The sequence below is a fragment of the Scleropages formosus genome, chromosome 1, assembly GCF_900964775.1.
Source record: "Scleropages formosus chromosome 1, fSclFor1.1, whole genome shotgun sequence".
Classification (NCBI taxonomy): domain Eukaryota; kingdom Metazoa; phylum Chordata; class Actinopteri; order Osteoglossiformes; family Osteoglossidae; genus Scleropages; species Scleropages formosus.
Window position 1 is genome coordinate 54,083,162 of NC_041806.1, and position 22,612 is coordinate 54,105,773.

Here is a 22,612-nt window from a genome sequence, read left to right on the forward strand (position 1 = left end):
TTCCAATGAATTCTATGTAGTGTTATCAGCCCACACACCTTATTCACCAAGGTGACTTACACTGCTAGATACAGTACTTTACACTGGGTCACTCATCCATACATCATTGGAACACACACACACACACTCTGTCACTCACACTATGGGTGAACCTGAACAGCATCTCTTTGGACTGTGGTAGAAAACCAGAGCACCCAGAGAAAAACCACTCCAATATGGGGTGAATATGCAAACTCCACATACTGAGCAGGGATCGAACCCATGTTCTTTCACACCATCCAGACACTGGAAAAAACAGCACTACTTGCTGAGCCACCATGTCACCCATACAGATGTATTATGTTTGGGTTTAAGGTTTCTTAATGTAATGCACAAATTGTATTTTTGCTGAGATGTACATTACTTTGAAGAAAAGCATCTGCTAAATGAATAAATATAAATGTTTACTTTGCTGTCAGTTGTTGGCTGGAAACATGAATACTGGTGACTTTGCCAAAAATAAGTGAAAAATCTAAACTAAAAATTAATCAAGGGAGAAATGTTTTTTATCTTCAAAAATTTGTAACTTGAATGTTCACAACATGAAGAGCTACTAAAAATTTCAGAAAACTTGTTAGGTGCTCAATGAATTGGTGCACACATGCATATTAAATCCAACATATAGAATGAAATGTGGCCCTGTAAACAAATTATCACCCCCTCACAGAAGTGAAAAAAGAGCATGCAGTATTCCTACACTGAATATACGAAGATGTTTAGCAGAACTGTTAGCCCTAACTGTGCACACAGAGTACATAAAGTATAAAAGGTTTTGAGTGCTGGTGTGGTTTACCGGTGGAAACTGAACTTTTCAAACCACAGGGTTTGTCTGTTTGCCAAAAAGAACAGCACAGCAACCTGAAAGGCTTGTTTTTGCATTTTGGGCACTGAAAAAAGTTTTAAAACTGACTGGATTGGGATGGAAAAGGTCAGCAATGCTGTTTGAGAGATGTACTTTTTTGGTATCGTTCATGTTTCTTCCAAGAAACTAATTAGGCATTTTAATTTGAACTCAAACATTTTGTAATGATGCATCTAAATGGAGCTTGACAAACACCCTGATAAGTAGGGGCTTGACAGAAGATAAATGATGTGCTCCAAAACAAATGCACTGGCCTTAAGCAAAATGCCTCCAAAATATACTTTGCAGACCTACCCAGCTGCATATTTTCACAAAGCAACTTGAGTAATTTAGAATGAAATTCAGTTGGTAGTTCCATTGTTCCCAAGTTTACATCTATCCATTTGCAATCAAACATGTTACCTTTTCAAAGCATTAAGGATTCTCAGAACTAGAAACCAATTTGTAAGGGAATCCTCTATTATAATTCAAATTATCAAATTAAGCTTTTTGATCAATACATGAATTTGCAATGATGAATACATACAAAATGCAGGAGCTAGAAAACACTACCATGACCTGCATGCATTTTCCCACAATTCCCAACTCCTAGATAAGTGATATTTAACTTCTATACATGGATAGAAGCCTGGCTATACCAAGTCTTTGTTTTGAGCGTGGAGCCTGTAGTGGTGGTGTATTTTAGGGGTGAGACATATTATTACAGGAAGTGGCACTAAGCACCTCTCTCATCCTCACTGGAGGTGCTTCCTGGGGCCCCAGGGTTGGTGGCTGTTCATTCCTGTGAAACTATAAAAGCTCTTTCTCCTAGGGGTCTAAAATTCACATTTTTGGGGGAAAAAAAAATCCAGGAAAAACAAGCTGGGTATGCAGTTACACATAGCACAGATATACAGTCATCAGTTGCTCTTTATCAGTGTTAACAGTTCTGTCTGCAACCACCTCGTAAAAGGCAATTTTTCTGTATATTCATTAACCGTAGATTAAGGTGGAACCAGCAATTGAGGAGTCACTCTCTTTATTTGGCCATTGTGGGTTAGTGATGTTATCCATACAGTTTAGTAAATATATACAAACAAAACAAAAGTCAGCACTACCCTCACAGTCATGGCAGAATCTTCTGAGTGTTTTTGTACATTTGCAGCTGTGGCCTCTGTCGTTGGCAGTGAGTACATGGCCTTGGGTTTGTGGCATAGGAGTGCTGCTCAGCAGTTCCCCTTGGTGTCATGGTACAGGAGACTGGATTGTTGTCCAGCGACTGAAAAGATCTTCTACCCGCAGTATGCCCAGTTCACCTCCGCCAGTACTGCAGCAGCGAGAAAGAGGGGTTCACACACCCGGGGGGAATCATAGGCCATCTCCACATTCTCACTCACACACGCAACTACCTGTGCAAATTTGTGTATCTGCTCCACGACCGCAGCAAACAGAGCACCCACGCTCTCATCAATAAGGCTCTGCATGTAATGCACGGCCTCCTCGTCAGACAGGTCAAGTCTGAATTTGTCCTGCACCTGAAGGGGAGAGAATAACATGCTGGTATGAAATTGCTGATTAAGTTATTCCTGTCACAGCCAGAATGGACTATAAATGCACTCAAAATACTGAAATCGTCTCACTCATGGATTTGTTATTCTGGCACAAGCAGCCATGTAAGACAAGACCTTAATGTATAATTTGTTAAAACTGAGTTTAACTCTAACCCTATATCCTGTTTTGCTATTACATTCTACTAAGGTAGTAGTACAGTGCCCTTTTAAACAGCTTGACTCAGAGTGCTCAACAGAAAATAAACACAAAACAAACAATGAAACAAAGAACAGTTCAAAACAAAGCAAGAGCTGGGGAGGGATCTGATAAAGCGAGGGGAAAAAGGCAACTGACCAGCCCCTACTTAGCTACACACGCTAACTTTACATGTAAAAAATTATGGCTTTATGAGAAAATTCTGAAGCGGTCAGCTGGTTGTCTGGAGAAGCAGCTTGCAGGTCTGTAAAGGCATTCTGTGTAAATGCACAGCGTAAACTGGTCCTTTAGTGCTATCCATATTCACCAGCTGCTTGCCTTTCAAATTACTTGACTTTCAGAATTTTAAGACATTTTCCAGGTCTTCAAGGAGATTCTCCTAAATAAACTGGAGGAGTTTTTATCATTAAGCTTTATTAACTCGGAGGGGGGTCGATTTGGGCCACCAAACTGCACTATCCAGCCTTCTGGAGGTGTCGTGGGCCTAATTCAACGAAACACCAACAAAGAGAGGTGCCCACTTGATACCTCAATGCTATACCCATGTTGGTATCCTGTGGTTGTGTTTGTTAGGGAGGGAAGTTAAACTTCTTGACCTCGAGTCATGGGGCTGTATGTTGGTAATGTTGGATGTTCTCCTCTGTGGCTTCATGGTGAGGTTGGTTGGACTGGGTCCTTGTGTACAGCCGTTGTAATATATGCATGGGGTACAACATCTTGTCCTGTATATCTTGAATGTGTGTGGATAATATAGAAAACAGAAGGTGACCAGGAGTAATCTAACATAAGTCATGCTTATGAGATAAATGGGTGAACGGGGGAGCGCAGCGGGCTTGGCTGGGTCCCGCTCTCTGTTGGGTCTGGGGTTCGAGTCCCGCTTGGGGTGCCTTGCGATGGTCTGGCGTCCCATCCGGGGTGTGTCCCCTCCCCCTCCAGCCTTGTGCCCTGTGTTGCCTGGTTAGACTCCGGTTTGCTGTGATTCTGCTTGGGATGAGTGGTTTCAGCCTCTGTGTGTGTGTGTGTGTGTGTGTGTGTGTGTGTGAGAGAACAATGAGGACTGAACTGGAGGTATATTTTATTTCCAGAAATCATAAATGTTTTAATTTTAATGTTTTTAAATTTATTATTTATTTTTTTTTTTTAAAAAGAGAAGGTATTGCACTGCTATTGGCTGGCATCCCGTCAAGGGTGTACTCAGCCTCACTTCGTGCTTCTAGGATTGGCTCCAGACTACCAGGACATGCCAGACACCCTGGTTAAGAGGTTATTGATAATGGAAGTATTACAAGGTATTTAACATTCATCTGAAGTTTTTACTAAATCTAATGTGAATAAATGGAAGAATATCTGTATTATGTAGCTTTTAGTGACTGACTTTATGGTAAGTTTCTCTGGAGTTATGAACAAACTTCTAGTCCTAGCTGAGTCAGTAATTGTTTTTGTCTGCTCCAGAACATTGCAGGTTACACTGCAAATAAGTTGGTGCCACAGTCAGGTCTGACATTGTTTGCACATTATAGTCCTGCAATGGAAGTCTTGTGCTGAGCTGGAGCACTCCTCACCTTTTTAACAGTCTTGTCTGGCTCCAGGGCAATGTCTGGAATGTTGGCATCCACCATGAGAGAGAAAAGGTTCAGGATGAGGTTGGAATACCTAGAGGAAAGCACAAAGGGATACTATAAATACCATATCTTTTCAGTAAGGTAGAATTTTGGGCATGCTTGTGTGGTGCTGAGTTCAGGTGCTTGTGGGTGTATGCATACTTACCTGCGAAGGTGCAGAAAGGCAGTGTAGCACTGCTTTCGGAATTCTTGGTACTGCTCACTCTGCATGCCCCCCATCCCCTCCACCATTTCTTTGCTTAGCTTCATAGGCGGTGGAAGGGGCTTTGGGTCTCGCCCCAAGATGTATCCAAAATCAATGTGAAAAAGCTTCCCTAAGTCCAAGAGGAGGAGGTAGGGAAGATGGACAGAAAGCAGTTTCAGATGGAATCTAAAAACTGATATTTTGAAATCTTTTACAGGTCTTCTGGAGTACGTTGTTCTGTGTTGCACCAGGGTCTCCAGAGAAACGGCATTTCGTTCCACTGTATACAAGCTATATAGAAGAATGACAAAAACCACTTGAACTTCAAGTGATACTGCATGAGGCAGCAGTCTTGGTACAAAAAAATGATTTTACATGTATTGAAAGGAGGAGCATGGTATAATCCTGAAAGTAATGCATGCTGATGTACATGGAAATGTGTGGTAAATGACAGCTATACAGGTACTGTTTAGCTCACTTACCCGTTTTAGTCAGTAGCAGGTTATCCAGGTGCCTATCCCCGACTCCCAGGATATAGGTGATAACACAGTACCCCGCTGTGAATGACAGCATATAAATCATGTACTGTATGAATTATAGTAAAAGCAGAACTGATCTGTTATGGTTTGGGATCATAATGATTAAATATTGGGGCAGTGACTGGACATTTATGGTGACTGGTTGAAGGACAGATGAATTTCGGGGGCCTAATTTGTGAGATTACATCCACTAAAGTCAAACTTGTATCCTTGTAAGGGGTGTGGCTTGGTGCCAGGAGGGACATGGACTCACCACAGCTCTTGACATAGGTGTCCATGACCTCAGAACTAATGCCGTAGGGCCCCTTGTCACTGGGGGAGTGTTTCCTGAAGAAGCTCTACAAGGAAAAGTTGTTCAATAGTGAGATGTTGTACATAATGACAGGGGAGAGCAGAATACAGAGCTAACACAAGGAGGAAGTCTCACGGTGGTAAACGAAGTAAATTCGCATGCAAAGGGAAGACAGAGACAGTAATTTACACACCTGGATATTCCCCTCTGTTGCCAGAACCTCAGCCACAGGCACTGACTGGATGAATTGCATGAATCCTGAGAAAGTAAATGAAAAGATCAGCAGTAACCTCACTGTACAAATCTATACTTTGCAGAAGCACTGGACATAGCTCAAGTTTCAAGTTCAAGTTTCAAGTTTGTCATAGATACAAGTACCATGTACATGTATCATGAAAATCTTCCTGAATGCTTCTCCACAGACTATGGGCAAGGACAATAGGAGTACTGCACAAACAAAACAGTGTCAATGGCAGTAAATGACAATAGCAGCAGTGACAGCAATAACATATGGTAACAGTCAGAGAACTCAGAAGGAGAGAATGAGAATGCTTCAAGTGGCAGTGTAATTTACCAATCATGTGCTTGGGAGGAGCCGTCCAACTCTAGTTACTAAAGGTGGCACATTGGTTAGTGTTGTATAGTCTTACAGCAGTGGGGTAAAAGCTGTTCCTGTATCTAGCTAGATGTGCGGGTTCGAAGAGACCTAAGCCGTTTTGCAGATGGCAGGGAAAAGAAAAGTGCTCGTGCGGGGTGACGATCCTTCATGATGTGCATCGTCTTTCTGAGGCAGCGTGTGGTGTAGGTGTCCTCGACTGCTGGTAGCTGTGTGCCGATTTCCTCAGCTGTTTTGACCACCCTCTGTAGTGCTTTTTTGTCCTGTATGGAGCAGCTGCTACCCCAGGATGTAATACACCCTGTGAGGACAGACTCCACAGCACACCTGTACAAAGTGGTGAGGACTATAGTGGACATCCTGGCTTTCTTCAGACGCCTGAGAAAGTGGAGGTGTTGATGGGCCTTTTTGATGGTCGATGCTGTGTGCTCAGTCCATCTGAGTTTGGCAGTGAGGGTGACCCCGAGGAATTTGAAGCTGTTGACCCTCTCTACCATGTCCCCTCCTACGTAGACGGGTGCCTGAACCGTATCCTGTTTCCTGAAGTCAATCACCAGCTCCTTAGTTTTACTGACATTTAGAGACAGGTTGTTGTCCTGGCACCACTCTGCCAGGAGCCTCACCTCCTCTCTGTAGGCCGTCTCATCGTTGTTGGTGATCAGACCCACAATGGTGGCATCGTCAGCAAACTTTATGATGGTGTTGGAGCTGTGACTGGCCACACAGACATGTATGAACAGAGAGTATAGCACTGGGTTCAGGACACTTCCCTGTGGAGTGCCAGTGTTGAGGATCAGTGGGGAGGAGGTATTACTGCCAATCTGCAGACGCTCGGGTCTGTTGGTGAGGAAATCCAGGATCCAATTGCACAATGCGGCACTCAGTCCCAGCCCTAGTAGTTTCTGGATCAGCTTGGTTGGGATGATAGTGTTAAATGCTGAGCTATAGTCTACAAACAATAGCTTTGCATAGCAGTTTTTATTATCCAGGTGAGACAGAATGGTGTGAAGTGTGTGTGATATTGCATCTTCAGTGGATCTGTTGTGGCGGTAGGCAAACTGCAGTGGGTCAAGAGTGTCTGGGATGGTGTCCTTAATGTGTCCCAGCACTAGCCTCTCAAAGCATTTCATTGCAAGGGGGGTCAGTGCCGCTGGGCAATAGACATTAAGGCAGCTCACTTTGTTCTTCTTAGGAACAGGGATGATGATGGTGTTTTTTAAACAAGTGGGTACAGCTGAGCTTTTTAAGGAGGTGTTAAATATGTCTGTGAAGACAGTAGCCAGTTGCTCACTGCATGTTTTTAAAACTCGCCCTGAAATTCCGTCTGGTCCAGCAGCTTTGCGGATGTTGACTCGGCTAAAAGTTCTTCTCACCTGTGCCACAGAGACGGTGAAACTGGCGTTATGTACTGTGGGGATGCGCAGTGGTGGGTCTTTGTTCTCAAACTCGAAGCGGCCATAAAATGCATTCAGTTCGTCTGGGACAGACGCAGCAGCACCTGTCAATGACCGCCTTTGTGGTTTATAATCCGTTAATGTTTGGATTCCCTGCCACAGCCTACATGCATCTTGAGTGCAGTTAAACAATGATTCCACCTTCCTGCTATACTCCCGTTTCGCGCTGGCGATGGTTTTGCGGAGCTCGTACTTGCTCTTCTTGTACGCATCCATGTCTCTGGACTGAAGCGCGCACGTTCACGCGCGTATCTTATTTTGGATTTCAGCGGTTATCCATAGTTTTTGGTTGGGGAATAAGTGGACTGTTTTATGTGGTATGCAGACATTTACACAGAACCCAATGAAGTCCGTGACCACTGTGGCATACTTGTCCAGATTGGAGGATGAGTTTCTGAACATGTCCCAGTTCACGGAGTCAAAGCAGTCCTGGAGCCTTTCCTCCGCTTCTGGTGTCCAGCACTGTACAGTGCATGTCACAGGTTCCTCTCGCTTCAGTTTCTGCTTGTAGACCAGGAGCAGCAGAATCGAGGCATCATCTGACTGCCCGAGGTGTGGATGCAGAAGGGAGCGGTACGCACCTTTGTGTGAAGTGTAGCAGTGGTCGAGGGTGTTTGAGCCTCTGGTGGGGCAGGAGATGTGTTGATGGTACTTGGGGTACACGTTCCTGAAATCGGCTTGGTTAAAGTCCCCAGAGATAATGAACAGTCCATCTGGGTGCTTGTTCTCGTACTTAGTGACGATGTGGTACAGTTCGTTCAGAGCGCTGTGTGTGTTCCCTTGGGGTGGGATGTAAACTGCGGCCATGAGCACAGCTGAGAACTCCCTGGGCAGGTAGAACGGCCGGCATTTGATCAGGACGTATTCAAGGTCTGGAGTGCAGATCTGCGCAATCACTTCCACATTCGTGCACCATGTGTTGTTAATAAGAAAGCATACGCCCCCCTTCTCTCTTTTCCCCGATGAATCAGTCCGATTTGCACGATACATTGAGAAGCCCTCGGGCTGGACCGCGTGGTCCGGTGCGCTGGCGGTGAGCCACGTCTTCATAAAGCAGAAAACACAGCAGTTCCGTAAATCTCTTTGGAATTTAAATCAGAGCCAGAGACTGAACGTTGGACAGGAAAGTGTTGGACATGGGAGGTCGTAGCCCGCGGAGTTTCGCGCTCACCTGAACTGCGGCCCTGTTTCCGAGATAGTGTCTTCTGCATGGTCTCAGGTGGGACACGGTCATGATGTTGTTTGCGGCAGAGCGAAGGTAGCGAGTTCAGCTCTCTAGCGCTAAGAATTGCATCTAATTGCACTATTTCACGTATTTGCAGAAGTGTTTAGCGGTCATAAGTAATAAGAGAATAAACTAGCTGGAAGAACAGTGACACAAATAAAATAATATATACTAAACTAACAAGTCTGCGAGGAGAAGCAATCGACATGTTGCCTCGTGCTGGCGCCATGTTACAAGGCTACGAAACGGGGTGGATAGCGCTTTACTTTCACTATCATGTTGTGGGAACTGCCAAGAGATTTTAACAACTTCTTTGGTTTGCAAATGCTCTTTTAGATTTGGACCCACTGCAGCACAGCTGACACTCTTGTAAAGCAGTGAAACATTTTGAAGCGTAAAATATTTTCCTAAGACACATCAACAGGGCCATGCCCAGGATGTGACTCCTAAGCTTTGGTTACCACGGTTCTCCCCCCCCCCCGCAAGCTCAGTGGGCCTGTGGGCTGGTTTACCGTGCTTGGTGCTGGTCGCAAGCACTTTATATGGAGTCAGTTTGAGGTCCAGGTTCTCCTTTCTCAGCAGCTGAAAAGAGAATGTAAAAAAACATTGCACCTTTCTTACCAAGCCTCTAACAAGCATACTAGGGCTTGCTGACTTGTCCACTCACAGCCATGTGGTCTGTTTTCAAAAAGCAGACCAGAGGGCAGGAACACGACAAAAAGCCATGGCTCTGTAACAGCACTTAAGTTTTGAGTGGAGTTACAGGGAGGTCAGGTAAGAGGATGTACAGAGTTAGGGTTAGGATAAGTGAGCTGTGCCTATTATTTTCCATGAGATGTAGTCAGACTGAACTACTCAAACCTTTGATTGCTACCGCACTTTTTCTAATTTTGTGTGCCATGTGACAGTGCCTAGGCTGAGTTTGAGTACTGTGGGGTTTTTCAACCACCACAGAGCGGTACAAAGAGGTACCTTGTCCATGAGTGAGATGATCTGCAGGATGAGCTGGTCCTGCCGCAGGTCGTCGCCATGTTTAAAGATGACGGGGTACAGCTCTCCATCTTCGGTCTTAAAGATCAGCTTGGCAGGCATGAGGGCGCTCTGGAATACAAGAGAGCCACTGGACGCCAGTTCTGTAGACCATCACCCCATCCACACCAGACACAGTTACCCTTGTGGACCACTAGTGCCACTAGCCAGTACCTTTTCAGCTGGTACCAGAGATCCCACTTTCCTAAACAACTGCACTATAAGTAGTAGTGTGGTGAAGGAACTGCCCTTGTGACCTAAAACACTGCTGTTACAAGAGTTGGAAAGGGCTATGCTATTTTACATTGAAGGACAAGTAAGCTATTGAAACTGTTTAAATAGAACAGTATGAAAACAGTCTAAAATACATTTTTTTCAGCAGATACTTTTCACCAAAGCAACACACATCTCAGAGAATAATTCAAACTAGAATATACACTAATGTAAACTAGGTCAGTGATAGCAGGTTTGAGTTGAGGTTCTGTTATGTGCAGGACAAGACTGTGCTGTAGCTTTCTGAGCATTTATTTAAGGTAATATTCTTGATACGGCACCAGTTACACTAAAAATTTAAAGAAAATTCATCCACATAATTCTTTTGGGGCACTTTCTATTGAGTTCTAGTTTTTAATCTGTCATTGGCTACTGCCAAGCACTGACTTGAATATCTAAACAATTGCACTAGTACAAAAGGACAGTGAAACAAAGGACAGTCTGCAGAAGGGCCTGCATGGCACCAGAGGAGCAGCGGAAGAGGGACTGCTACCTTAAACAATGTGGCTGTTTCTGCGATAATTCCCTTGATGCGGACCTGCGGCTCCAGGGGGAGGGGGATGGGTTCAATCTCTGACAGGTTCACCTTCTCATTATCAGCCAGCAGTGCCTGCAGTCGCTCAGTCTGATAGACAGGGGCATCATTGCAGTTAGGGCAATTCCAATTACAGTAGAAGCTTTGTTGCTAAAGATAATCAGTTAAACCAACCTTCATACAAAGGGCTCTTTTGTTACTAGATTAAACTCTGTTAGCCAAACGTCACATGGATTTCTGAACTCCTTACTGAAACTATGTGTGGGTCATTAACCTACCTACTTTCACTGGCCCTTCTGTATTTGTATGTGTAAATGAGCCCGATTTCCTGTGTTTGTGTTTGCACACACGAGCATCTTTGCGGCTGCACACCACGGTTTCTTACTTTTTTCTTGCGGTTTCCACTTTCCCTCTGGACGGCCTTCATCAGCTGCACCAACCTGTCCACAAAGGTCTGCTGGGTGGCCAAAAGGGAGCGCATCACCCGCACACTCTTATCACCCTAAGGGAGGAAGAGAAAGCAAATGAGAAACAATAAAAAAAACAATTGGTGCTGATCCAGGCATGTTTTGCCAAATCCTCTATGTTCTAAATAAATATAAAAAAAAAATATAAATGCTGCAATCCTCCAGGACATCAGAAATGTGATGTGTGTTTGTCCACTGAGACCCCCGTTTCACAGCTTTTAAATGCTGCAGGTCTGACCTTGAGCAGTGCCTGACTGAATCGCCTCATAACATTCAGGTACATATCATGGGTCTTGGGGTCTCTTTGTTGGGTGTCCTGGTCTTCACACTCCACTATTACATACCTGGAAAACACATGTACACAGCTGAACAAGGAAATTCACACCTGCCTTCGAAGAAATTAACTTAGTGTCATACATACAGACACGTACGCTGTCTGCACAGACTTACCAGTACAAATAATTGGCCAGTGTGGAATTTTTGCAGGCACGAGAGATCAGGAAGGTGCACAGGTCCTGCTGGAAGACAAAGTTCTGTGCAAAGTTATGTTCGCCTTGCTGATATCAAAACAGACTGCCAGTATTACAAACATATATAAATTTACACATGGAAACGCAGAGTTGCTTTTGGCATCCACCTTCAACAGCTTAAATTTGTCCCTCTTTTCTATTTCTGGCAGGAATTCTCCCCACTGGTAGCTTTAACTGCCTTACCTCCAGGTTTTCACTGTCTGTGCCTTCTTTCCCTTTCTGGGCACTGGGGGGCACTGTTGAGCCTGCCAGTATTTGGGAGCTGGGCCACACACATCACATTATTACAGATATTATCTTAGCCAAGGCTCTTCATTAATTTTCCCAACTTACAATGCTGGATATGTACTGAAGCCATCAAAGCTAATTAACTTTCTCAAGAGTAAAACAGAAGTACTCCTTGCAGTCTGTTACTTTGGTCCTGGTGTTGTAAATCCTGGTTTATTAACCATTGGATTGCCTAATGTCTTAAACTGTTTGTTTGCCAAGTAGAGTACCCAGTACCACAACTTGCAGTGACCACGTCGATCTTTCCCATGGCGCCTGTGACACGAATGCCCACTGCTCACCTGTCTGTGTCTCCAAGTGCACTGCTGTCCCCCAGCCCCCCCTGGCTGTCCCTCTTGGTCCCAGGCTCCAGACCTCCCTGAATGTCACTGAAGTTCTCATATTTTAATGCCTGAACCAGCTGCAGCAGGTACATCAGTAAGTCCTGGTGTGTTGGGAGAAAACAGCACAGTGATGTGCTTGGTTCCTATACAATGCACAGTGTGGGAACATGAATTCGCACGCACGCACCTCGTCGTCAGCCTGCTGCAGTCGGGCCACAGCATAGCGCCGCACAGTAGGGTTGGTGAACTGGGAGGAAAGTAGCTCTAGGGAGTCCTCCACATCCATTGGCCTCCACTTCCCCAGCAACTCCAGGGCCTGCTTGGCCTCCTGGGGTAGTGCCCAGTTCACACACTTCAGGAACTTGGTCAGGGCCTGTGAGTAGAAAAGATGTTACACATTCACACAGACTCACTTCTCCCTTGATCTTGTAACCTCATGATAACCGTGGTTTGTTTTTTTGTTTTCTTTTTTAAATAATTTGTAGAACAATGGATAAACCTTCATGCAGCTACTTGTGTGATGTACTCTGGTTCATATGGCAAAATGTGAGACCCTGACTGCGCTCTAGAATCATGTGCCTGCATCCAAATCTCTGCTTCTCTTGATTTAATGCACTAATTGTATTTTTCTCTGAGATGTATGTCACTTTGGAGAAAAGCATTTGCTAAATGAATGTAAATTTACATACAGAGACACACCCAGTTATACAGACATGGATAAAAACACACCTTTTTCATATTGTGTGAACTGGAACACACACATTCACATCCAGTCATTACAAGCTGTCACTGTATGAGGATGCTGTGCAGTGACACCTAAAAATGGCACTTCAGAAACAAGCACTTAAGATCTCTCTCTCTCTCACACACACACCCATCAAATCAGGGAGTCACGACCTAAATACAAACATACTGTTCTTAACAAGAGCAGAGAAATGGGCAACAAAGTACTGTCCTATAAAAGACATTCCGGGAAACACGTCTGCTTCTCAGGAGCTAAGCCAGGAATTTTAGTCCAATAAGTCGCAGTCTCCACAATCTAGTGAAAGGTGTTGTATGGAAAAATATACCTTTGTTTTGTTTTTTTTTATAAACACTTTTCAGGCACTCCATGTCCACATTAAACATGAAACTCCCGAACAACGAGTAGAAACACACACATACGAATACACCTACCTTCTCTTGGGTGGTCAGGTAATAGCGAAACTTCCACACCAGGTCCTGCTCCTCAGAACTCAGCTGCTTGGTTGGGGGGTAGCTCACAATGATCTGCAGAGGGAGTGCCAAGTGAGGGGGAGGTCACTTGCGCAAACACACACGGACAGATCAGAGAGGAAACCTTAGAGAACAGTGCTGACATTGAGCTGGTCTCGTGTTGTAGCATTGGGCTTCAGGTCGTGGTCTGAGGGACCGCTGCGAAGACTACGAGCCAGTTTGTGATGCTTGCTCTCCACCAGGTTCTCCTAGAGCGTGTAAAGAGGGACATTATTTTCAGTAATTTTCTGGCTGACAGGCTTCGTGGTTTGCCACTTAACAGAGTCGGACGATGTACTTCCTACACTATGCTCACCATGGACATCTGAGGGTCAGGCACTTTGACTATGTCTGAGCTGGTGAGCAGAGGGATGGCTTCGTCTACGTCCTGAGGAAAACAGGTCAGTGAATCTTTTAGCTCACAGGAGCTCATCACTTACTGGCTTTTAACAATGAGACCGAAATGTGCCTTTGCCGGTAACTGTTATATTCTTAATGACATTCTCACAAAATCCTCTCACAATGTTAATTCATTCTACAAACAGCCCAAGGGCATTAAGGCTGCAGCTTTACATAAACACTCGCACAAACACACAGACAAAATCTTTCTAACCTTCTCGTAATAAACAATGCTATACTCCTTCTCTCCTGTCTTGACCCGTGGAAATTCCACCATCAAATACATGAAGTTGGAGCTGCGCTTCTCGCTCTGTCTCTCACACACACAAAGAAATATATACGCAAAGAGACCTGTCAAGTATCACAGGCATTTTATAAAGTAAACAACATCGGGATGATGAAACACAACAAGAGCAATGGAAAAAAAGCAGCTAAACAGCCAAAAATCAACATCAAGACATTCAATTCAGAGTTGCTTTAACAAGAATTAAGAACCCTTGTTGATATCAACAGTTAAGATTATTCACTATATTCAATAAACTTGGGTAATAATATGAATCCCCACGTGCTGCAAGTGATTATTAGAGTTTAAAACGAGATGTTGAACTCATGCCCTCTGACCCTTTGGACCCCCAGGCCTCACCTCATTGATCATCTCAATCTCCCGGAACGTTAGGCGATCCAGCCAGTCCACCTTCACCATATGACCCTGACGGTGGGCCTTGGTCAGCTGATTTGACAAAGATTGGTATTGGGTAGGTACCAGGGAAAGGGGGTGTGGAATGAGTTCTTAATAGTGTCAGAGCTGTGTAGGTGATGGGCACAGGGACGAGCCAATCAGAGGGAAGCCATGCAGCTTAGCTCATTGTCACTGCACCACATCACGCTGTTCACAACCTGACTTGCTCTGGTTAGTACCAAAGAAAGTTTAACAGTGTGTTTCTCGCTTGTGTCTGAAAGTATTGATGTCCTTCTTTCTACCGGTTCGCATGCGGAACAGATGTAGGCCACTTGAGTCTATGCTAAGTAACAGACTGAAGCATTCCATCCATTCTTACACATCACCTTTGTATACACACAGTTTGCACACTGCCAGAAAAAAAAAAAATCACTCAAGAACACACACACTCAAATCTGCAGAAAACTGTGGGCCGCAGATGAGCGTGCATACACACTTTGCCATGCTCGGCGATGGGGAGCTGGCCGGTTTCTGACCCCCACACCTTGTACTCACATCACTGAGTACCTCCAACTCAGGGCCCTAGAACAGATACTCATTTAGGCCAAATTTCATTCCAGCACCTAAAACTTAAGTCAGTGCTGTAGTCATAGTGGATACATCTTGGAGGCAAGACCATTTTACCACTCTGCCTGAGAACTTTCCACTTAGGGGCCTAAATAAGCAGCTAATATACAAAGAATAATACATGCAATTGACTTTTACACAGTCTTCCTGTACCTGTATGCCAAATCAGAATTTAGGAACGATATTTTTAAGCCATTGATCACTGCGCCTGTGTGTTTTCATGTACCTGAAGAAAGCTTAAGCCACCTCAAACACCCTTCTCCTCACCTTAGCGAGACGTCCCATCTGGTCCTCTGTCAAGCTGCTGCTGGTGCGGCCTGGTGTGGTGGTGGGCTCTCCACCATCCCCTTCGACCCCGGGCCATACCTTCAAGTCATGCATTCCCTGTCGAAACATCCTGTGGGTGCAGAAAAGAAGGGGGGGACAGCCACAGTGACACTGCTGAGTAGGTTTTCTGGTCTCTGGGACCTCTGTAGCCAGAACTGATATAGTTGATAGAACAACTACTGGCAAAAATCAAGCAGCATAGCACGATTACGCTACTTGTCCAGATACGCACAGCAGTCAGCTCTGAGCCCGAGTCGTGTGCTGGATGAAGAGCTGTTGACTGGTCAGACTACACTGTGACCTAACTGAAGAGCATCTGGCTGCTTTTTACCAGCATCTTTTTGGTTCCTTTACCCGTATTTGCCAAAGAGGGTTACGGTGGTTCCTCCAACAGGTGTGGCTCGGCCAGGCCCATACACATCCCAGATGGTGAGCGCTACCTGTGCGCTCTGGGGTAAGTCGGGGTACTTCACGGGAAGCCTCAACCATTCATTCCAGCTATGGAGAGAAGGGTTATTGTGTTAGAGACACAGACATGTATCAAAAGATTCAAAACACAAAATCCAAACAAGTGCAGTATACACCCATTCCCTGACATCCAATCAATCAATCAAGCTTTATTGTCACATCATCGTCAACATAACATGTAGAGAAGAGTGAAAATCTTTAGTGCAGCTCCAGAAAATGCAGTATTAAGAGTATGAACAAAAAACTGCATTGCTGTGCTGGAGCATGCAACACGGCAGCCATCCTCGACGCCATCCTGAGAATGAAACCAAATGTGTTCCTGAAAATTCATGTGTTGGGCACATGTATGGATAAAAGAAGCTATACCAATTATTATACTACATTCCTATACCCATTACTATAATCCATTCCCAGACTACCATAAGATCGCTCACAACCATTATTAACATTCTAAACTATATTCAGTTCCATTCAATTTATTTTTATAGAGCGCTCTTCTTACGCAGTGACACAGAGCGCGTGAACACAGGCCTAAGGCAAAGAAACAAATATAATATTTTATAATATTACATTCTAAATTATATGGATAAAACATATCTAAATATAATAGATCTTCTTATATGAAATTAATTGCCCGTTACTATCAAGTGTCATACTTTTACTATAGACATTATTTGATGTGACTGAAGTTGGTGTGGCACAAATGTCGTGGTAGTGCACAGAAAGTTTCACGTGAATTTAGTCACACAAACAGTAGTGCAAGACAACTGTCTTAAAACTTAACTGTTGGCTATTTAAAGAATGTATCTATATCGAAGTGATGTTTGCTTGTTTATAATCCCCCACTGCCTCCCGTACTCCCCAGCCCTCAATGTACAGTACTATAGGAAGAGAGAATTTTAGTACAAGAATTTTGTTGTATTCACTGAGTACACATGTCAATAAATGTTGAAATCTGAAGACAATTAATATGGAAAGTAATAAACAGGAATACAATACAGCATATCATGAGAGTACTTTATCAATGGCTGAAGACAGAACTCTGGCTAAAACATAATGCCTTTGAAAATAAGCAGGAAAAACTGATGCTAAAACTCTTGGCTTTCATTGATTGTCAAAACTTTGTTCTGCATTATGTTCACAAGAAAGTTCATACAAGAACACAAAAGTATTTCTTGTACATATAAAACGATACGGAATTCCTTCTTAGCATCCTCAGCACGTACACAGAGCTAGTTGTGCGTTCACCTGCTGAGGTTACTTTCAACCGAGCAGGCTACTGAACTTGTAAATTTTGAGACGTTTAATTCTAGTTTTGTGTCACATGCATTTGTACCACTCACCCCAGTATAAAAAGCGTGCACCTGGCCATCTAAACTTTTTGTACGTGCAGATAAATGAACGTATGCATTAAGCAGATAAGCTGTGCATTTAAAACTAGAAATGAGTACGCAAAAAACCTTGCTCACTTTTCCCCGTAAAAATGATCTCACAGGAGAAAAAAGAAAAGGCACAGATGTCGATACTATATGATAGGCTTGACTTTGACTGCTTCCAATGACCTTACGGCAGTTGGGTACTCACTTCCAGCGCGTACTGAAGGCTTTGTAGGAGGTGCGGACAGGTAGCGCCAGTGGTTTTCCCTCGGCAAACACCTGACAGGTGACGTATAGGTCAGAGCAGCTCTCCTGGTACAGGCCTGAGAATCGAAGCATGGGGTCCTGGAGAAGGGCCTTGTAGCTCTTCTGCTCCCGCTTCCCTTCCAGGCTGCCACTGCAAAGAGTGATGTTACCATCATCCTCCTCTTCATCACCACCACCACAATAAATATACATCCTCAGAAGTACTCCCCAAAGACCCTGTTCACCGCCAGCCTGAGCTGTGGACTAAACATTGTCACCTGACCACAGTCTGAATATAAGATGGTCAGTGTTTTAACCAGAGAACTTCAGCTGAAAAGCCTTTACAAAAAAAAAAAAAAAAAAGTGGCTCAGCTGGTGGCTTCACTGCTTCGAAGCCCCATCCATCATGTAAAAAATGGAGAGTCTCCAAACGCCACCGCCGTCCAACAGAAGGAGTCGCAGGAGCAGCAGTCCGAGGATGGAAGGGGGAACAGGTGACTCTTTTGCAACAAGGACAACTTAAATGAATACATCATGTACATGTAAAATGTATCAGACACAGTTTTCTCCAAAGCGACAAACATCTCATAGAAAATACAAAGTGTTCATTTAGCAGAAAGAGACACTTGGACGCAGACGACGTGTGATTCTAAGTGCAGTTAGTTTCTTTCCGCCCTACGAATCGAGGTTCGTCATACGAGTAGCTGCATAAAACTGTCCGAATATCGACAATTCCTAATGAGTTTTTTTTCCCTTTTCACCACTAAACTTTAAACAGGTTTGTGGTTCATCATGTTTCCTGAGTGAGTCAGGGAGTGATTTGCCGCGTTTAAATGAAATATTATATCAATCATGCTAATTTATGTTTAAAATATAGCTGGAAGATACAATGAAATGAATATTAGCTGCTTAAAACGCTGCATTTTACTGCTATTATTGAATAAAAGAACAAGTGTCTCTCCTCGGACGAGTCATCATGATGATGATGATGATGATGATGATGATGATAAACAACACGATACAAACAGCCACACACACAGATCAGAACTTCGCAGCCACTCACATTTTAAGCTGCACGTTTATGTCCAAGTCGCAGCTGTAGACATAACTGAACTTGTCCGTGTCCATCGCGGCCGTGTGTGTCGGACGATCAAGTGGCGACAAACGGACGAGGAGGAAGTGGGAACTCGACTGACCGGCGGCGCGGTGCAGCAGAAAACTGTCAGTCACCGACACTCATGTCCCACTAAGGCCTCCTCGCTAGACAGCACTGCGCTTCTCTTCCCACTACTTCACCGGACACTTTTTGGATTAAAGGGTGGTCTTCCACTACAAAAAGACCCGGAAAATCATCAGCCTGTCCGATTCACGTCAATGAGAACACCGTTTGTTCAGACATGATGTTGTTTTCCCAGCGCATGATTAGAAAACGAAAACACGGCAGTCCACGCAAGGCCAGTGTAATCGCTTCGACATGAGACAGACGCTGCAGACACGGTCGCGATCTTTGCTTTCTGAGATTGATTATATTTGTCTGTGTTGGAGTACATTAACCCTCTCAGTGGTCACGTTATTGGGCGAGAAATAATCGGGCCGCTTTATGCTGTTTCGGAGACGCTGGATAAAGTTGTGAGTCTCCGTCCCATTTCCCCATTTATAAAAAATTATTTACTTATTTTTTATTCTAAAGGACGTGTGAGATTTGAGATGGCGGACAGTGAACGGAGCCGTTGCCCTGGATACCAGAAAGCAGGGCTGGAAGCAGCGCCCACGCGTGGAACGAACCGGTGTGGCAGAGAAATCACACATCACTTGCTGGATGAGTGTGTAAAAGCTTCAATTGTTTAATTAAAACGGTTTAATCTCATTTTATGTATTATTTACATTTGTTTGTAGGCTGTGTGATGCCACAGTGTAAGTGCTCTCTGCTTAGAGACGTGGCTGAGTCTGGTAGTTGAGCAGTAAAAGTAAAAGTAAAGGTAAACTAAAGCAAACTGAAGTAAATGGCCGGCTCCAAGTTTATTCGAAAATCCAAGTAAGACTTGGCAGGACTTATAAATTATAGCAACGAATTCCAGTGGGCACTTGGCACTGGGAATATCTTGAGTATTGTGTTTTTGCCATTTTTCATTACCTGTAATTTCTCTCTCTCATTCTCTCACTTAGTCATTCCAAGATGTATCAGTGTTTCTCTAAATTTACATTTACATTTATTCCTTTAGCAGATGCTTTTCCCCAAAGCAATGTACATCTCAGCAAAAGGCTCATCCTCATTGGAGCAAAGAATTATTTGCTCCACCTTGCCAGTGTTGTGCCAAGACACAACCTTTTTGCCCCATTATTTCTTCACCACCCCAAACTCCTTGACTGCTAGCACCTACATCCTTCCTACTCACCCCAAGGTAGTACGTCATTGTGGAAGTGCACACAGCTAGTGAAGCTGTGAGTATAAATGGGCTGGTTATGGAGTAATAGAAATATTCTGGACTTCGGCTTGATAGAAGCACGTTTCACCTTGACTCTTCTGGTGGGCAGTGTGCTGTGGACCCTCTGCACCACCATACTGACCCAATGTCAGTTGAACAGCCAAAAGTAAGGGTTTAGGCTTAGGGTTGGGGAATGAGGTTAAGATTGAGGGTTATGATTAGGGATTTGGGTTAACATTAGGCTAACCCAGTGTAGTGTTAGATGGGTTCTTTCTTTTAAAAAAAATCACCAGTGTTGTGTTTGATTTGCTCTGGCTTCATTATAATGTTCCCTCTTTTTGTGTTTCTTGTTTGGGTGTTGTGCACCCAGCTATATAGAGGTGAGTAACCAACCCCAGGAGGGGTGGAAGGCATAAGGAGAACCACTTTATTTTCGTAGTACACTGCTCCCTTGTGGGTGGCAGAAAGAATGTATTGGATAAATGCATCAAGAACAGATTTGTGTTTCAAGGTTAAGAATGCTGTGTTGTGGCACCATCTTGTGGTCTTTTGGGGGATTACCTAGAATGTATTTGCTCTTTTTCTTTTTAGCATTATGCTGTTTCCTTTTTTGCCGGGATGGGGGGGGTGTCCTTGTTCGATTGATTTTGGACCATCTCCCTTGTTCCCAGGTATTACAACCTGTGGTGGGATATGAACCTGCAACCTCCCAGTTCAGAGGCCATTGTTCCCACCCCAGTGCTATTCCCCTGTCCCTGTCACCTTGAGGATTGGGGGATGAATCAGGGTTTGTGTTGGGGTTAGAGTTAGGGCTCCGTGTCTGAAGTTTGGCTTAGGAGTGAGTTTCAGGTTAGGGTTAGAGTTAGGGTTAGTATTGCGCTTTGCGTTGGCGTCGGGGTTAGAGTTAGGGCTGGGGATTAGGGTTACTGGTGTGGTGATGTGGTTCTGCGTGTGTCTGATGTGAATATGGACCTCACAAGTAGGTCCTTTAGATTCCTGTTTCTCCTCTATGTGGATATGACTTTGAGACCCTGCAATGGTGGGAACCATTCCGCTGTCCTCACACAGTTTTTGAATTTACGGTTTATCTGTGTGGTGTGTTGTGAGTAGGCGGTGATTACAGGGATGAACCCTTAGGTGCTAGTCCCCCGGTCCCATGGCCTTCCTGTATTGTTATCATTATCTGTGATTTGATATGTCTCAGGAATCTTTGTGTTCCAGTGTTGTTTTATTGTTATTTTGGGGTGGTGTGTGTTCATGATTGTGGTGAACATATCAAAATCCTCATGGCCATGGTGCCAGACCCCAAAGATGTCATCCAGGTATCTCTAGTACAGGAATGGTCTGTTTGTGCATTTCTTAAAGTTTCCTCCCAGTTTGCCGTTTAGATGTAAGCGTAGGCTGAGGCAATCTTTTTAACCAATTGCTGTCCTCTGTATCTATAACTAGGCTTTTGTTTTGGCCAGACGATGCTACCTCAGCACTACAGGACTGCTTCCAGGACACAGACTGGAACATGTTTAAAGAGGCAGCCACCTACCATGACCACACAGACCTGCAAGAATACACTGAAACAGTGACTGCTTACATCAAAAAGTGCATTGATGATGTGAGTCACCAAGACCATCACCACACGTGCCAGCCAGAAGCCATGGATGACAGCAGAGGTCCGTGGGCTGCTAAAGACCCGTGATGACGCATTCAGATCGGGAGACAAAGCAGTCCTCAAAACAGCAAGAGCTAACCTGTCCCGTGGCATCAAGACAGCAAAACGGTTATATGCACTAAAAATCAATAACCACTTCAGTGACAGCAAAGACACACGGAGTCTGTGGCAAGCTATTCAGACCATCACAGACTACAAGCCCCTGCCACAGGCCTGTGATGACGACACATCCCTCCCAGATGCACTTAATGAGTTCTATGCACGGTTTGAAATGCAGAATGACAAGTCTGCACACAAACTACCCACACCTCCCAATGACCAGGTGCTCTATCTGTCTCCAGTCGATGTAAGGAAGACCCTATCTAGGGTTAACCCACGCAAGGCTGCACGTCCTGACAACATACCAGGCCGAGTACTGAGGGACTGTGCTGAACAGCTGACAGATGTCTTAACAGACATCTTTAACATCTCATTAAGCCAAGCAGTTGTCCCCACATGTCTCAAGTCCACCACCATCATCCCAGTACCAAAGAAGTCACCTGTGTCCTGCCTGAATGACTGTCGTCCCATAGCACTGACCCCAATCATGATGAAGTGCTTTGAGAGGTTAGTCATGCACCATATCAAATCCAATCTCCCCAACACACTTGACCCGCTCCAATTTGCATACCGTCCAAACCGCTCTACGGACGATGCCATCTCCTCCACTCTCCATCTGGCTCTTACCCATTTGGAAAACAAAGACTCTTATGTTAGATTGCTGTTCATCAACTTCAGCTCAGCATTCAACACAATAATCCCACAACAGCTCATCAGCAAACTAAACCTGCTGGGCCTAAATGCCTCCCTCTGTAATTGGATCCTGGACTTTCTAACCGGAAGACCTCAGTCAGTCCGTGTCGGCCACAACACCTCCAGCACTACCACACTGAGCACAGGTGCCCCACAAGGCTGTGTGCTCAGCCCGCTGCTCTTTACGCTGCTGACCCACGACTGCACTGCCAAGTTCAGCTCCAACCACATCATCAAGTTTGCTGATGACACAACGGTGGTAGGTCTCATCAGCAACAATGATGAAACACCCTACAGAGAGAAAGTGGCACAACTAGTTGAATGGTGT

At 44.5% G+C, this 22,612-nt stretch overlaps 1 protein-coding gene across 2 annotated transcripts; it reads right to left on the reverse strand.

The window, feature by feature from the left end:
• Nucleotides 1-1,503: 1,503 nt before the first annotated feature.
• Nucleotides 1,504-18,853, reverse strand: pik3c3 (phosphatidylinositol 3-kinase, catalytic subunit type 3). Of its 2 annotated transcripts, none has more exons than XM_018749652.2 (25): nt 18,464-18,853; nt 17,363-17,551; nt 15,665-15,808; nt 15,251-15,380; nt 14,321-14,407; nt 13,892-13,987; nt 13,595-13,666; nt 13,383-13,487; nt 13,201-13,293; nt 12,212-12,397; nt 11,983-12,125; nt 11,597-11,675; nt 11,334-11,398; nt 11,122-11,227; nt 10,802-10,918; nt 10,375-10,506; nt 9,552-9,680; nt 9,092-9,161; nt 5,478-5,542; nt 5,246-5,330; nt 4,936-5,010; nt 4,415-4,583; nt 4,210-4,300; nt 2,290-2,415; nt 1,504-2,207 (listed from the first exon to the last, which is right to left on the reverse strand). In XM_018749652.2, the coding sequence occupies exons 1-25, from the start codon at nt 18,526-18,528 to the stop codon at nt 2,193-2,195; spliced, it is 2,634 nt and encodes an 877-aa protein (XP_018605168.1). In that variant the 5' UTR covers nt 18,529-18,853; the 3' UTR covers nt 1,504-2,192. The 2 variants fall into 2 exon arrangements, with proteins under 2 accessions (XP_018605168.1, XP_018605167.1); XM_018749651.2 differs by having other exon boundaries at nt 1,507-2,207; nt 11,334-11,401.
• Between the last annotated feature and the right edge of the window lie 3,759 nt (nt 18,854-22,612).

Bases quoted from the DNA above. Each gene is read 5' to 3' on its own strand.
- pik3c3 (XM_018749651.2), bottom strand. From the start codon at position 18,528: ATGGACACGGACAAGTTCAGTTATGTCTACAGCTGCGACTTGGACATA. The intron at 13,667-13,891 runs GTTAGAAAGATT...TGTTTTCCTCAG, and splicing joins GCATTGTTTATTACGAGAAG to GACGTAGACGAAGCCATCCC. The intron at 4,584-4,935 runs GTAAGTGAGCTA...TCTTGGACTTAG, and splicing joins CCTGCTACTGACTAAAACGG to GGAAGCTTTTTCACATTGAT.